The following is a 16264-nucleotide window of genomic DNA, read 5'->3' on the forward strand; positions in this document are numbered from 1 at the left end:
TGCAGGCTTAGTTGGGTATATCATGGGGTGTTGTGCAGTCTATGGTGTTATGTCATGATGTTTTCATCTGATTTTCAAACAAATCACTTCAAAAAGTAGGCTACCTGCGCAGTTCGATCCACCATAATAATCTATTTTGCTGATACTCTTACGGGACCGTATAGCATACTGGATACTTCTTTAGACACGTTTCTGCTTCTAATTTTTGACATTTGGTAGGCCATTTGTTTGTCACCCATAGTTAAATATATCTTCTCTTCTGTCATATCTTGTTACGCTGGAAGACTAAATAAAGTAGTTCTTACCTTCTTAATGTCTTACATCGATAGAATGAATGCATGAATCTAGTTAACACCTTTAAAGTTGTCTGTTTCGTTTAGGGAGGGGGGAAACGCAATAACTCAAACAGTGTAAAGATTGGTCCTGTGCAAAATGTCCAATGTCATCAATTTGACCGGTTTTAATTAAGGGAAAGAAAAGCTGAGAAAACGACGAAGTACGTTTCTGATAAGATTTAAGTTCATCTTGGGCGCATATGTTATGTGGTTGAAATACTGTCTGCTTCCATGACAGTGTCAAATATAACACATTACATGCTCCTTCACATTTTCTCAAGAGATGCTGAAAGAAATAAATCATATTTCTCCACTCCTGTTAATATATGTATAATATAATATGCCATTTAGCAGACGCTTTTATCCAAAGCGACTTACAGTCATGTGTGCATACATTCTACGTATGGGTGGTCCCGGGAATCGAACCCACTACCCTGGCGTTACAAGCGCCATGCTCTACCAACTGTGCTACAGAAGGACCACATTGTATCATTTTACAGCAAGACATTCATACCTCTGCTGGATTTAATATTATATTACGCTACACGTGAGAGGTCGTAGGCCTCCAGCCAGTGTCCAGATTTCAGTTACTATTCAATTTAACTAATATGAACTTAATTTAGGAATATTATGTTTATTCAAGGATACAGAGACAATCCTGAACGGGATATCAAAGGTGCATGTAAACAGTTTATCCCGAATAAGACCCTAAGCGGGATATGACCTACTATCCGCAATACTGTTTGCATGTAAATGTAGTCATTGTTGTTCTGAGAGAGAGAGACCAAATCAGTTAGGTTTTGTGGGTTGTTCTTTCACCTGATACGGGCGTGGCTTCAGTGACACTGGTAGAAGAGCGTAACTGTGGCCGCTATGATTTGTTTAAAGGTCCCGGGCGGTACAAAATGCTCTCCATAGACTCAGACTGTCAGTCTCATTAAAACTGTTCATTTGTTCAGTCCTGTGGACCTATCCAACATGTCAAACGCTGACAGAGTTGTGTTAGCTCTCGGTGGAGCAGGAACAGTGGGCTCTGGAATAGTTAAAGCACTCCTTGACAAAGGTAAGATGTCCTCATTGAGTTAGGGAGCATTTGGAGTCTGGGGACCGATACACCTGCGCCAAGACAATGCCTCTGCCCACGATCAATGGGCCGGATTAAGTGGTGAAATTAATCTAAAAGGTCCTGCGTGCAAAATATGTAGGATAGGCTATATATGAAGAGGTCTGTTAAATTGTATGCCACGTGACATTTTACGCATGTATGGTCGTTGTCTGCTGGATCAGCATGGCTCTGCTGGGAAGTTAGTTGATTTGTGCGTTTCTCAAGGTATATTGTTGGGTAATATATGAAATAAACATTTAGTAATTGAGACTGCGCGGAAAATAAGGATTATGGCGGTGTCAATGTGGTTGTCATGAGTGCATTTGCCCGTAAAACAACTGGCATCTCCTTTACGCACATAATTCAAGGTGTGATTCTCTTAAGAATATCCGAAAACTTGACGTCATCTTGAGGTCTTAGGAATTGAAATCCAACTAGCAGTTAACCTCAAGAATAATGTTAATATATTGTTTGTTTTTTCTCGTCAATAGTGCTGGTAAAAAGGCTTAGTCTAGACACAGGTTCGTCGGGAAGCAATAGATAATAAATGTATGGTTTGGATCAAAATGTCACGACGCTGAGTTAATTGATTGGTATTGCCCTTTTGGATGTACTTTTTGTTAGAGGGTATCATAATGTCAATCATGAATTTGTCTAACCACACAGTCTCCTCAAGTGACAATTTAATTGTTTATAGTATAGTAACATGACATGTTTTACAATGTTATATGAAACCGAGTTAAAATGTAAGCAGAACCATCTACTGCAGTAAAATTGCCCTTTTGTTTGCCATGTGTCAGTCACATTTGATAATGACATGTCCTGATTGTGACTGTGTACTATACTCGTTTTAAGGTTTCAAGGTGGCGGTTATCTCCAGAGACAACAGCAGGTTGGATAAACTCAGGGGGTTTGTTTCTCCCTCCACCAAAGACCACCTCACCACTCTAGTGGGGAATGTTGGTAATACTTCTTGTCAGAAACAATTTTACATCGACACATTTTACAAGTGAGAGTATTGTTAAAGGTATCCCATATCCCCAAAAGGTAGTGTATGGAAATACCTCTTAAACTCTGTTACTCTTTTTCTTAGGTTCAGAGGAAGGGGCAGAGGTGGTCAAGCAGACCCTTCTGAAGTCTGTTGGCAAGGTGACAGACATTGTGTCATCTCTGGGTTTCAGCTGGTGGCAGGGTGGACCTCCCCATAGCCAGACTCTGAAAGAACTACACTGGGTGAGTCCTCAACACAACTCAGACTAATCCATGATCCAGAGTTGATATCATCACCATTATCTTTTAAGCTGCCATGACTTGTTTTTAAGCCTCACTCCAGTCTTCCTCTCTTTGCTGTCAGTTCCACATCTCTGTCGATTTTCCTCTCGTATTGAATTCGCCACCTCTCTCCCTCCTTTCTTCTCCGTATTAATCTATTATTTTACTCATTCTTCTCATCCACCCATAGGTGATTGAGACATTGCTGTTCAGCACCTTTGTATCATGGAAGGTCTTCTTTCCACTGGTGAGAGATGACCCCAACTGCACCTACACCTTTATCACAGGTGAGTCTCCCACCTGTGCCCCTCCCAACATCCCAGCCAGTCAGTGCCGGTTCCAGGCACAAGTGACATAAGCGGTCGCTTATGTCCCCTGGGGAACTCAGTCGGTGTCTCAATGTATTGGTGAGAGTAAGACTAGTAGAATGCACCAGGTGCAATTTTGAAATGTGGTTGTGCATCAGTAGTTTTTCTTTATGTCAGTTACTGACAGTCACTCAATTAGCCATGTCAGCTTACAATTTTTAGATAGCTGGTTAGACTATCTAAACATGTAGTAATTATGGCCAAATACCGACTGGGCACCCAGGGCACTTACCCAGGGGCCCTGACCTCCGGGGGGCCCCCATTGATTTGTTCCGTCATTCTCACTCAGATATCATATTAACATGGCATAAGTCATGGCAAAATGTGTTGTAGGAAATTAGCTTTAAAACGGCAGACAATCTCTCTGCCCCATTGCAAAATGAGTAGAATTGAATAAAATTAGTCATAAAGTTGCAACGCTTTCTCTCTGCCCCATGGCAAAAATATATATAATTGTGTAAAATGTGCTTTAGCAGTCCCATTCAGTTGTTTTTATCTCAGTATCAAATCATTTCTGGTAACAATTAAGTACCTTACTGTGATTGATTTTAAATTAAAATGGTAAAAAATAAACACAGCTTCTTAGCAAAGAGCAATTTCTCAATAAATAATTTTGCTAGGACTGTCTGGGAGTGGTCTAAGTGGGGAAGGGAAAACTGAAAATTAGCTGTTATTGGCAGAGAGGTTTGGAACTCTCTTTCTTATTGGTCAAAACTAATTCACTGCATGGTGATGTCACCATGGAAGGCCAAAACTCCATCCCACCAAAACAAGCAGTCTTTTCAAACAGCTCTTTCACTAAAAAGGCATTATCATCATGTTCACAATGTCACAGTATTATTCCAACCTCCTAATGTATAAATACTTTTGGTCATGTAGTGTATGTGGACATTTGCTCGTCAAACATCTCATTCTAAAATTATGGGCATTAACATGGAGCATTGCTGGGCATTATGGGCATTAGCATTGCTGTAGGGACTTGCTCCCATTCAGCCTCAAGCATTAGTGAGGTCGGGCGATTAGGCCTGGCTCGCAGTCGGTGTTCCAATTGATCCCAAAGGTGTTCGATCGGGTTGCGGTCAGGGCTCTGTACAGGCCTGTCAAGTTCTTTTACATTTCGATCTCGACAAACTATTTTTGTATGGGCCTCTCTTTATGCATGGTGGCATTGTCATGCTGAAACAGGAAAGGGCCTTCCCCAAACGGTTGCCACAAAGTTGGAAGCACAGAATCGTCTAAAATGTCATTGTATGCTGTAGCGTTAATATTTCCCTTCATTGGAACTAGGGGGCCTAGCCCAAACCATGAAAAACAGTTCCAGACCATTAATCCTCCTCCACCAAACTAGGCAGGTAGCATTCTTCTGGCATCTGCCAAACCCAGATTTGTCTGTCAGACTGCCAGATGATGAAGCGTGATTCAGTACTCCAGAGAATGTGTTTCCACTGCGCCAGAGTCCAATGGCGGCGACCTTTACTCCACACCAACTGATGCTTGGCATTGTGCATGGTGATCTTAGGCTTGCGTGTGGCTGCTCGGCCATAGAAACCCATTTTATGTAGCCCCTGACAACCACTTATTGTGCTGATGTTGCTTCCTGCGGAAGTTTAGAAATCGGTAGTGACTGTTGCAACCTAGGACAGGATTTTTATGCACTACGCACTTCAGCACTTGGTGGTCCCATTCTGTAAACTTGTCTGGCCTACCACTTCGTGGCTGAGCCTCTGTTTCTCCTAGATGTTTCCACTTCACAATAGCAGCACTTAGTTGACCGGGGCAGCTCTAGCTGGGTAGAAATTTGACGAACTGACTTGTTAGAAAGGTGGCATCCTATGACGGTGCCACTTTGAAAGTCACTGAGCTCTTCAGTAAGTCCACTCTACTGTCAATGTTTGTCTATGGAGATTATATGGCGGCATGCTCAATTGTATACACTTGTCAGCAATGAGTGTGGCTAAAATAGTTGAATCAACTAATTTTAAGTTGTCAACATACGTTTGTGTGTATATATAGTGTTCAGACCCCTTGGCTTTAGCCACATTTTGTCATAGCCTTATTCTAAAATAGATTAAATGGTTTTTATCCCTCATCAATCTACACAAAATACCCATAATGATATAGCAATATGTTTGCAAATGTTTTAAACGGTATAAACGGAAATATTATATTTACATAAGTATTCAGACCACTTTACTCAGTACTTTGTTGAAGCACCTTTAGCAGGGATTACAGCCTTGAGTCTTGGAGATGACGCTATAATCTTGGCACACCTGTATTTGGGGAGTTTCTCCCATTCTTCTCTGCAGATATTCTCAAGCTCTGTCAGGTTGGATGGGGAGTGTCGCTGCACAGCTAATTTCAGATCTCTCCAGAGATGTTTGATCTGGTTAAAGTCCGGGCTCTGGCCGGGCCTCTCAAGGACATTCAGAGACTTGTCCCGAAGCCACTCCTGCGTTGTCATGTTGGAAGGTGAACCTTCGTCCCAGTCTGATGTCCTGAGCGCTCTGGAGCAGGTTTTCATCAAGTATCTCTCTGTACTTTTCTCTGTTCATCTTTCACTCGATCCTGACTAGTCTCCCAGTCCCTGCCGCTGAAAAACAGCCCCACAGCATGATGCTGCCACCACCATGCTTCACCGTAGGGATGGTGCCAGGTTTCCTCCAGACCTGACGCTTGGCATTCAGGCCAAAGAGTTCTATATTGGTTTCATCAGACCAGAGAATCTGGTTTCTCATGGTCAGAGTCATTTAGGTGCCTTTTGGCAAATACCAAGTGGGCTGTCATGTGCCTTTTTACTGAAGTTGCTTCCGTCTTGCCACTCTACCATAAATGCCTGATTGGTGGAGTGCTGCAGAGATGGTTGTCCTTCTGGAAGGTTCTCCACAGAGGAACTCTGGAGCTCTGTCAGAGTGACCAAAGGGTTCTTGGTCACCACACTGACCAAGGCCCTTCACCCCTGATTGCTCAGTTTGTCCGGGCGGCCCGCTCTAGGAAGAGTCTTGGTGGTTCCAAACTTCAACCATTTAAGAATGATGGAGGCCACTGTGTTCTTGTTGACCTTCAAATGCGGCAGACATTTTTTGGTACCCTTCCCCAGTTCTGTGCCTCGACACAATCCTGTCTCGGAGCTCTACGGACAATTCCTTCCACCTCATGGCTTGGTTTTTGCTTTAACATGCAATGACAACAGTCAGACCTTTATATAGACAGGTGTGTGCCTTTTCAAATCATGTCCAATCAATTGAATGTATCACAGGTGGACTCCAAGTTGTAGTAACATTTAATGATGATCAATGGAAACCGGATGCATCCAAGCTAATTTTCAAAGGGTGCAAAAACGTATGTAAATAAGGTGTGTATTCAGAACCTGTTTTCACTTTGCCATTATGGAGTATTGTGTGTGGATTGCTGAGGAACATGTTTTATTTGATCAATTTTAGAACAAGGCAATAACGTAACAAAATGTGGAAAAAGGTGAGGTGTCTGAATATTTTCCAAATGCACTGAAAACATAACACAGCAAAATCATGTTTTTTACTGCACTGGGCCTTTAAACGCATAAAATCTTATGTACTCCCCATCGCAAAATGTGTAGAATTGCAGGAAATGTACTTAAACTTTCCACGGTCAAAAGGGGGAGGGCACTAAAATATTTTGCCTCGCGGTAGGGGGCCCTCAACAAAATCTCGCTTAGGGCTCCCAAAAGGCTAGAGCCGGCCCTGCAGCCAGTACAGTAGTATATGTCCTTCTGAGCATTATGTGAAAGTGATTGGACCTTTTGCCAAGTTTGAGTGAGAGATGGGCAACACCTTGTTTTGAGGAACAACCTTCTTCCCCACTTGATATAACATGATTTTTCTCTTTGCACTTGCTGAATATGACTTGAGTGTTATTTGGCAGTGATGTGTGCTGTGCCGCAGGTGGTGCTGGGGAGAAGCTGTTGATGCCAGGTACAGGGTTCCTGACTGTTGGCGCTGCCAGCACCCTGGCATTTTGTCAGGTATTACGAGAGGAGTACCCAGAAGTACCCTGCAAACTCAACCAGGTTTGGCCAAGATCCATAACATGAAACTCCCATTGCTTGGTTAGTTAGCTGGGGTATCAGTTGCAGTACTTGTCTGTCTGCCCAAATAGCAATTGTTGATAAAAGTTGTCTGCAACATTGCAATCGTGAATACAACATTCCCTTGCATTGTTTGCGGTTTCATATACCATAAATTGACTATCATTAATCAATGCCAACTGGCTTCCATTCTCTTGCTCTTTTAGGTAAAGATCAACACAGGTGTGGCCCCTCCAGAGCGTGTGGCTCCTGGTTACCTGAACCACCTGGACCTTGGTGAGGCTGTGGCCACATTGGTGGAGAGAAAGAACACCACCCACACCGTGTTCCCTGTCAACTGCCCGGCAGACTTAAAAACCGTCATTCTAGAGGGTAACCTTCAACGCTGCCCCTCTCTGCCATAAGTCCCTGCAGATTATCAATACCATAGTGCTCGAGTCATTCCACATCCATTTTATTCTATAGTCAATTCATGTGGTTGTTTTCTTTGCATGTCAAATTATATATCTGTAAGGACAATGTCAATCTTTATGCGACTTCATACCAGCTTCTGCACAGTCCTTCATTGTTCCAGTGTTCATACACTAATAACAAGAACATAATGCTCCAATGGAACTGTGCAAGCGCTTACAAGTGTAGATTATCTAGATGCACTCTGTTGGGAAAGTGCAGAATGACTCTAAGATGTAAGCATTTCACTGTTAGTCTACACCTGTTGTTTACAAAGCATGTGACAAATAAAATGTGAGGCAGTAAAAGATGGCAGTACAGGGTCTTGGAATATTTGTGTCCCATAGCGTGACTCTCTGTCCTGTTCAGACGCCCTCCCATTTTATCTGGGTCCAATTATCTGGGATGGCACATCCTTAACTAAACAATGAAGGAGGTGGGAGGTCCCCCGGAGGTAAAGCAATATCACAGAGTGCATTGGTGTCTTTGTCTACTGTTCTGTTAATGGCATGCATGTTTTAGCAACAATAATGTATATTTGTCATGCTAATTAAAAAAAACTGAATTGTGTCGAGGCAACTAACTAACCGAGTTGAGTCAGAGGTTGTTGTCCGTGGTTTTGTTTTGACTGTGTCGGCTGACAGCTCAATTAGGCCAACTTTTAATGAGTAGCGGGTGAGAATCCGCCGGTCATTCTCTCTCCATTACACACAAACACATTAACACACAGTGCTTGACTTGGTGCCAGTACTGTTTATATTTAGGAACTCCACAATACCTTTGAGCTAGTATTCTATAGAGGTACAGGAGCTCAAGCAGTAGAACACCTGAGGTGACGGTACTCAGCTCCAGTGAGCTTCTGCCCAAGTCAAGCACTGTTTACACACACTAATGCTGATATACCCTCCTGTATGATACCATTTCTTATTCTAATAGGAAAAGAGAACTGTCTTTCGTAGGGATAGGAGGGACGGTGGTGGACTTACAAGTTCTTAAGGCAGATATCATGAATCAGCTTCTAAAAGAGGAAGTAGGGTGAGAAGGGATTTATTTTAATGTATTACAAAATTAGAGCCATGTAACATGAGTATTTTAAGCCTTCAGTGGGTCACACAGGGCCTCCCGCCTCAAAGAGCACTATGCAGGTTGTATGTCACCTGACCTCATTTGACATTTCACTAAGAGGCACTGAAGCTATTGTAGACAATGGTGTAGTTCTGCATTAAATAAAAGGAACCAGAGCAGACAAATACAGCTGTCTTTATATATAATTAAAGTAATTCAATATGTACTGTAAACAACTGAAATGCAAATGATGAATTACTAGTTAAGTTTAAGATTATTGCTTGGGCTGGACTTATACCTGAAGACACAACAGATCACTGAGAACAGACTGAAGTCATGGTATCAAGCAAGGTAGAACAGTTAAGAAGTGGGCATCAAATTTATTTTCTGGTTTTCATAAAACATTGGACTGACGATCCCCCTTTAAAACATGTGAATCAGTTAAGGGATTAAAACAGACGGAAAAACATATGAGACCTTGGCAGTATCATGCTCCCCTTTCCGTGTGAGTGTAGCAAGTGCTTACCAAAGCTTAAGTTGTCAATTTAAAAAAAAAACATTCACATTCACAGGCCAAAAGAAACCACAACATACAGTCAGGCTGAGAGACAGACTGGCAGGCAACAGATTCACTTGATACATTCTAGGAAACTCTGAAAATAACATTTTGAACATGTACTCATCACTTATGCACCTGCAAGTATTAGTGTTTCTTTGTTACAATGAACCTTAGTTACAATAATGTGGGTGGGTGTGTGTGTGGTCTGGTCCACATATGACAGACAGGGAAACAACTCAAGAGTGGTGTGATGAGAGAGCAGAGGGATTTGTCTGTTTAATGCTGTATCTATTCAAATAATATTGTTATTTGGTGTTTTTGGAGACCTTTCTGGAGGCTTACACACTCCACAGACTTGAATCAACTTTGTGGCCAGCTCTGAGGTCAGGGAGAGATGGAGAGGACAGTTTGATCTCACGGCAGCATCGTCAGAGCATGGCCTCACACACACATCTTATCAGATGATTAGTTCCCAATGTTGACATGAACAGTAGATTTCAGCAGGCAATGGGGTGACAAATGCACTGGGTAGCTGTCATTCATACTTTCCAGGCCACCTGGCATGGTCCTTTGGTGAGGATGAACCCACCTAACAGCTGTTGTCAAGTTCAGCCCAACTATCTCAACCTAGGGCTTCCTATTGCTGCATCCTCTGGTATAGATCACACTCTAGAGCCAGTACCCCACACAGGGTTATAGGCTGATATAACAGGCCACCAGTAGACCTGGGTTCAAATACAGTGCATGTGTATATTAATACTTGTTTATTAAATATATTTTATCTGAGTATTTTCAAATACATAGCAAAAAACAAGTACTTTTATTTGAGTTTTTGAATGGTTATTTGTAAAAACCAAGTAGTCAACCAAATTGTATATCAAAGTAAATACCTGGGTTTAATGCATGGGAGTGTATTTGAGTCAGTGGGCTTGTTTGAGTGGTAAGGCTAAAGCAACCGACTGTTGACAAAGGTTGAGGAGTTAAGTAGTAGGGGGAGGTGCATCAGTGACAACCGAAAGTCAGACACCGATGTGGTTTTCCAACAGCAAAGTTCAGTGCAACATGGCAGTGTTGACATTATAAAGAACATCTTTTATAAACGTCGTCGAAATAAACATGTCTCCAACCTCCATATCAAGCACTCACAACCTGAAAATATGTTTGTACATTGTACAATCAATTGGTGAGAGAGGGGGACTCAAATATCACATTAAATCACATTAATTTGTACATATCCACTGTATACAAGAGTTGGTTCCTGTTTCTTTCATGTCGTTGGTCACATTTGTTGTGGGTCAAACAAAAACACCCAAATGATAAGCTGACAATAGTCAACCATGCAGGCGATAGCTGCTCATAGATTAACTGCATAAACCTGCAGTCACAATTTCATGACCTTTGATCAGTTGATGTTTGCAGTCAACATGTAGGCGCAAGTCAATTTTTTTTATTGTATTTACAAATACATTCCAATATTCAACTACTTGTTTTTTTTTCTTCAAATAAAGGTTCTGAATACTTGTTTAGAAATCTATTGAAAAGAAATTGAAATAGTATTTGAACCCAGGTCTGGCCACCCGAGGTACAGACATTCCTCTGCTTCACCTCTAGCTCCTCCTGTACCTTACACCAGTGTTTCAATACCCTGGTCCTCCAGTAACACTAACATTACACATTTGAATCCTAACCCTGGAGAAGCACACCTGATTCAACTTCAACTAATCATCAAGCCCTCAATGAGTTGAATGAGGTATGTTTGTCAAGGGTTACAACAAAACTGTGTACTGTAGATTTTACCTGATCAGTCCATGTCATGGAAAGAGGTTTTTAAATTTTTTATTTTTTAATTTTTTAAACTAGGCAAGTCAGTTACAGAACAAATAGTTTTTTTTACAATGACGACCTACCCCAGCCAAACCCAGACGACACTGGGCCAATTGTGGCCTGCCCTACGCCAGGACAGCGGAGTCAGTCACCACCTTCCGGAGACACCTGAAACCCCACCTCTTTAAGGAATACCTAGGATAGGATAAAGTAATCCCCCCCCTTAAAAGATTTAGATGCACTATTGTAAAGTGGCTGTTCCACTGGATGTCATAAGGTGAATGCACCAATTTGTAAGTTGCTCTGGATAAGAGCGTCTGCTAAATGACTTAAATGTAAAATGTAATGTAAATGGGACTCCCAATCACAGCCAGTTGTGATACAGCCTGGAATCAAACCAGGGTCCGGTATGATTCCAGACCCTTGATTGTGCCATTTGGGAGCCCACTCGGGTGTTCTTGCTTTATAGACTGTGTATAATGGATGTCAGCACCACACGGAGTGTGTACGTGTAATAGGCTGTTATGAGGGGAGGTGGAAGAGGAGTTGTGAGGATCTGTCTGGGAATGGGGCAGTGTATCATGCCAAGGAGGCTGGGACTGAGTAGTCTGTTACGGCATAATGGGTCCTGATAGGATCCGAGCTCTGAATGAGATTTCAGCTTGCATGTGTGTGACAAGGTAAGTGGACTTGAAGGGATTTAAGGGGACACACAATGAGTGCGAGTTATGCATTAAAGTTAGTCCTCTGCGGTTGTCTGGACTCCTCCTGATTCGCATTGGCATGTTTTCTCCTCTGGTCCGGAAGCACTCTGAACAATCCAGCCATATGACCGTCAGTGTCTATCTCCCCTCCTCCCTGCCAGGCCTCCAGCACACAGACCCATCAGGTCAACACTGCCCCAACCGCTCTCTATGTCTGTTCTAAACAAATCTTCATCCTAAAGAAACAGCAAAACAATGCATTAGATTCTAGTGTCAGTCAAATGAGTGCAGCGGGGAGGGGCATGCAGCAGGGCTATATAAGGAGTTGGCTGAATGTTTTCACATTTTTGGAGTGGGCATATCTTCAGCAGAAGAGAGTTTGAATGGTAATTAACAAATTCTCAGAGGGACACTTTTCCTCAACTTCTTTATTGTTATAAACCTCCAGGACAACACACACATTATATATATATATACACACACACACACACACACACACACATTCATAACCACCCAGACTAAGACCCTCCACACAGATGAATGTCTATGGGGGTTCTCCAATAAAATAACCTATTGAATCTGAGTCTAACCAACATACATGTTCATGAGGCTTCAAGAGCAAAAAACAACAAACACAGGTCATAATTAGTTGAGTCAATGTAGTGGTTCACATACTGTGTGAAATACAACAGCATTCCTTACATCCCATTATGCCCATTATATTATTATTTATATACTTCTCACATAAATATACACAGTACATATTAGCACATTTTTGGTGTTACAATTTTCACAGATGGTTTCAAAAGACAATGCTGACAGGTGGTACAATTATTTTATGATGTCAAAAACATTTTTACATCTTTTGGACCCATTCATTTCTTTAACAGACCAAATAAAAATTATTAAATAGAAAACAACAGCATAAAACAGTATGAATAAAAATGATACATTTAGTCAATAAACCAGGTATTAAGAGTTGTCTGTGCTCTGCATTTTCATATAGCTGTGAGAGACAGGCCGACTATGTCAAAGGCGTTGCATTACATCAACAAATAGTTGCGCGCTTCGTCAAAATGTGCAGTTTGGCATCAGATTGCAATATCATACGATGTGGTTCGCGAATATATTAAAAACCCATCTTGGCGTTGTGCAATGCAGTCAGCCTGGAACGCAACCATTGAAGATGAGGCAGTGCTTTGAGTGACTAGAGGACATGCTGAGAGTTGACCAAACACTAAAACTCTCCCTTAAATCCATCCCTATCCCACTTTAAACCTCAACCTAATACTGTACTGACACCAATTCATGATATATTCTGTAAGTATAAAACATTGTTGTTAAAATGTTTAACCACAGTAGCAAAACAATTAATATCTTATCTGCAAGTGCATGCTGGCGTCCACGCTATTACAGTGAATTAGTTTAACTGATGAGACTTTCAGAAGTGAAGTCAGAATTGAATTTAAAAAATATTGCCAGAAGAGCGATTAACCATAAACCTGTGAGAATCCCCCCTAGAACTCCATCCACCCAAATGCACAAAACACTTAAATATATTTGGATAAATTCAAAACTAATTTGACACTAAATTAGTTTTAATCATGGTCCCAAATTGTTTTTTTGGGGGGCCCATATCAATTTTGCATGCAATTTTTCAGAGGCATTGTCCCTACAAATTCTTGCATGAACACATATTCTCACGAAATGCAATACTTAGCATAGTTTCAAATCACTCACACCAAACTAGTTATTTAGCAACATGTGTGCATTACCTTAAAACATAACCTGAATGCAAGCATTAAAATTGAACTGGAATCCTGACATCTAAAATAAATTATTCTATTAATATTCTGTAAGCAGCTCCACAATAATTTATCAATTCATGCTTTTTTTTTTGAGTTTCAAACGACAGACATGTTGCTCTATGGTAGTACATAGTCATCTTTCAGACATTCATTTAATAAAATGACAGGGTCAGTTCCTAAACGAAAGCAATAAAACTGAGCAATATTGGACAATAGCATTAAAATATTTTGCAGACTTCAGGTTGACGGATGACAAAGCTTCAAGCACTTGACCTAAATGCCCCTCAATGGCAGTCATAAGCAAAGAAATTCCACATTGCAGCTTGTCCAGGTAACAGTCAGGCTTTGTCAAATCACCTGGGTGAAAAGAAACAGAACTTGGAAACTAGGTCCAGCCCATCAGAACCATTGTTGCATAACTTAAATAAGAAAATTAATTTGACAGCCAAAGTCATTTCTTGCTCAGAACACTGAATTAAGTTGAACCGTAGTCCAGTCTGCAGCTAACAGGCACTGCCACTTCAGAGCACTGCAACACAGGGAATACTGGTTTCCATTTCAAAGCAGCAGCCTGAAATCGCAAACAACAAGCGCTCAATTCATTGGTACGCAACACCCTGTACACCAGCCATACTAAAAGGTAATCTGCAGGCCGGATCCGGACCCAGAACGGGTTCAATACGTCCAGACTTAAAAATATATATTTTTTGGGTGGGGGGGGGATTCAGTTGGGATTCAACTCCTGGTATCATATGAACAAACAGATGTGTAGAATTGCAGGAAATTAGCTTTAAAACTGCACATTTCTCTCTCTGCCAACATGAGGAGTGAACAGTTTGGGGTCAAATGGATTGCAAGGTAAATTACAATATCCATCCAGACCTCTGCCACCTAGGAAGTTTGTGTAAAATAATATTATTTATATATTATATTATTTCAGTACACCTGCTATAGACTAGTGAGAGCTACAATGTGTCCTGCTACAGCATTTAAAGGACGCTTTTCCAATCAAAGAACTTCAATGTTCTTTGGTGTAGAAAAGAGGCTATTCACTTGCTCCTAGGTTGCATTCCGATCCTTTACTCCTCTAACCAAAGTGTACACTTGTTCACACCCCCTCATGGAGTTAAAAACATTGGATTAGCATAAGCATGAGTTAGGCAGTTTCCCTTTTACAGTTTCCCTTTCCCTTTTACAATCCTTGTGATATCCATGAGGGTTGAACGAGTGCACACTTGAGAGAAGGGTAGAGAATCGGACTGCAGCACTAGCCTGCACCACCATGTTATGTTGAAGTGTAGTACCGAACCCATGTGTGTGGTTATACAGAATCATTTCAGATCAATAGGAGATGAACTAAGAATGCAAATACCCAAATTCCAATAAAATAAGATTAAATTCAGTAAAACATTGATTTGCCACTCAATGACAAAGGAAACAGAGAAACCGCAAATCATGACAATCCACGGCAACGATGGACTGTTCCAATTTTGGATGCATGAATCGGGAGGTGGTCGGACTGACGTTTAAACCGAATCTGTTATTCCAGCTGAAATGTGGAACAGAAGAGGCCTCATAACTGAACAGCCCTGCATAACTTGACAGCTCTCAGACAGAGCACACTTTTAAATCAAATGTTTAGTTAGCATGGATTAATTATGTCACAGGGAGTTTAGGTGGGACTGTTTGATGATGTCACATATAGTTAATCCCTGTGTAAATTCTCCCGCTCTGGAAACATTGCTCAAGGGCCCACATTATTTGATTCATCCAACTGCGAACCCTCCAACCCCAATCAGTTCAATAACTTCTAGTTTGGGCACTTTCACAATGGTATCATAGCACTGTGCACTTAACATTTCACTTCATTTTATAATTGTTACAGGTAAGACAAATTATTTAAATTAAACTAATTAAGATTGAAGAGTTGCCTCTAAACGGGATGTATTTGAGAAAGACCTCATTTGCACTCAGTGAAATGTTTAACCATGTTGGATGTACATTACCTGTATCAGGTGAATTTAGTGTTGTGTAGCTGAAACCCTCCTGTGTGCAATGACTCCACATATTGCAGAGCACTTTGCATGGAGGTCAAGCAGTAGCCCTCCTCTCCAATCAGATACCTTAGACAGAAGAACAGTTAGAACTCTGCACCATCGTTGTACAACAGTGGTCACCAACCTTTTCCGAGCCAAGATCACTATCGCAGTCAAAAAGCAGGCAGAGATCTACTGCTCAGAATATATATTTTTTTAACATAGGCTTACATCTGTAAAGTTATGCAACATTAACCTAAGCCTAAAACATACCATGCTTGGCCTGCCAATATAGTTCTTTGACCACACACACATACACACATATTTTATATGCACATATACTTTACACACATTTTACACACACACATTTTATATGCACATATACTTTACACACATTTTATACATTTTATATGCACATATACTTTACACACATTTTATACACACACATTTTATATGCACATATACTTTACACACATTTTATACACACACATTTTATATGCACATATACTTTCACACATTTTATACACACACATTTTATACACACACACACACACACACACACACACATACATACATATACATACATACACACATATTTTATATATACACACACACACATATATTTTATATATACATACACACATTTTATATACACACACATACATATATATATTT

The 16264-nt window shown here is 41.0% G+C and overlaps 2 protein-coding genes across 5 annotated transcripts in view; one reads left to right on the forward strand and one right to left on the reverse strand.

Moving 5' to 3' along the window:
* Positions 1–1208: 1208 nt before the first annotated feature.
* On the forward strand, positions 1209–7908 carry LOC118401323 (uncharacterized). Its single transcript, XM_035798730.2, has 6 exons — positions 1209–1398; positions 2296–2403; positions 2534–2673; positions 2903–2999; positions 7001–7125; positions 7350–7908. The coding sequence occupies exons 1-6, from the start codon at positions 1314–1316 to the stop codon at positions 7545–7547; spliced, it is 753 nt and encodes a 250-aa protein (XP_035654623.1). The 5' UTR covers positions 1209–1313; the 3' UTR covers positions 7548–7908.
* Positions 7909–8286: 378 nt separating this feature from the next.
* The window catches only part of LOC118401324 (VPS9 domain-containing protein 1-like), a 33586-nt gene continuing 25608 nt past the window's right edge, over positions 8287–16264 (reverse strand). Inside the window, exons 15-16 of one of the 4 annotated variants that reach the window (XM_035798734.2) lie at positions 15560–15676; positions 8287–11981 (exon numbers count right to left, since the gene is read on the reverse strand). In XM_035798734.2, coding sequence (XP_035654627.1) covers positions 15565–15676 — 112 coding nt within the window. In that variant the 3' untranslated portion in view covers positions 8287–11981; positions 15560–15564. Of the gene's footprint in view, positions 11982–12350; positions 15103–15559; positions 15677–16264 lie in introns of those variants that run through there. The other 3 variants (XM_035798733.2, XM_035798732.2, XM_035798731.2) reach the window with 3 other exon arrangements.

This window comes from Oncorhynchus keta, chromosome 22 (assembly GCF_023373465.1).
Source record: "Oncorhynchus keta strain PuntledgeMale-10-30-2019 chromosome 22, Oket_V2, whole genome shotgun sequence".
NCBI classification, from domain to species: Eukaryota; Metazoa; Chordata; class Actinopteri; order Salmoniformes; family Salmonidae; genus Oncorhynchus; species Oncorhynchus keta.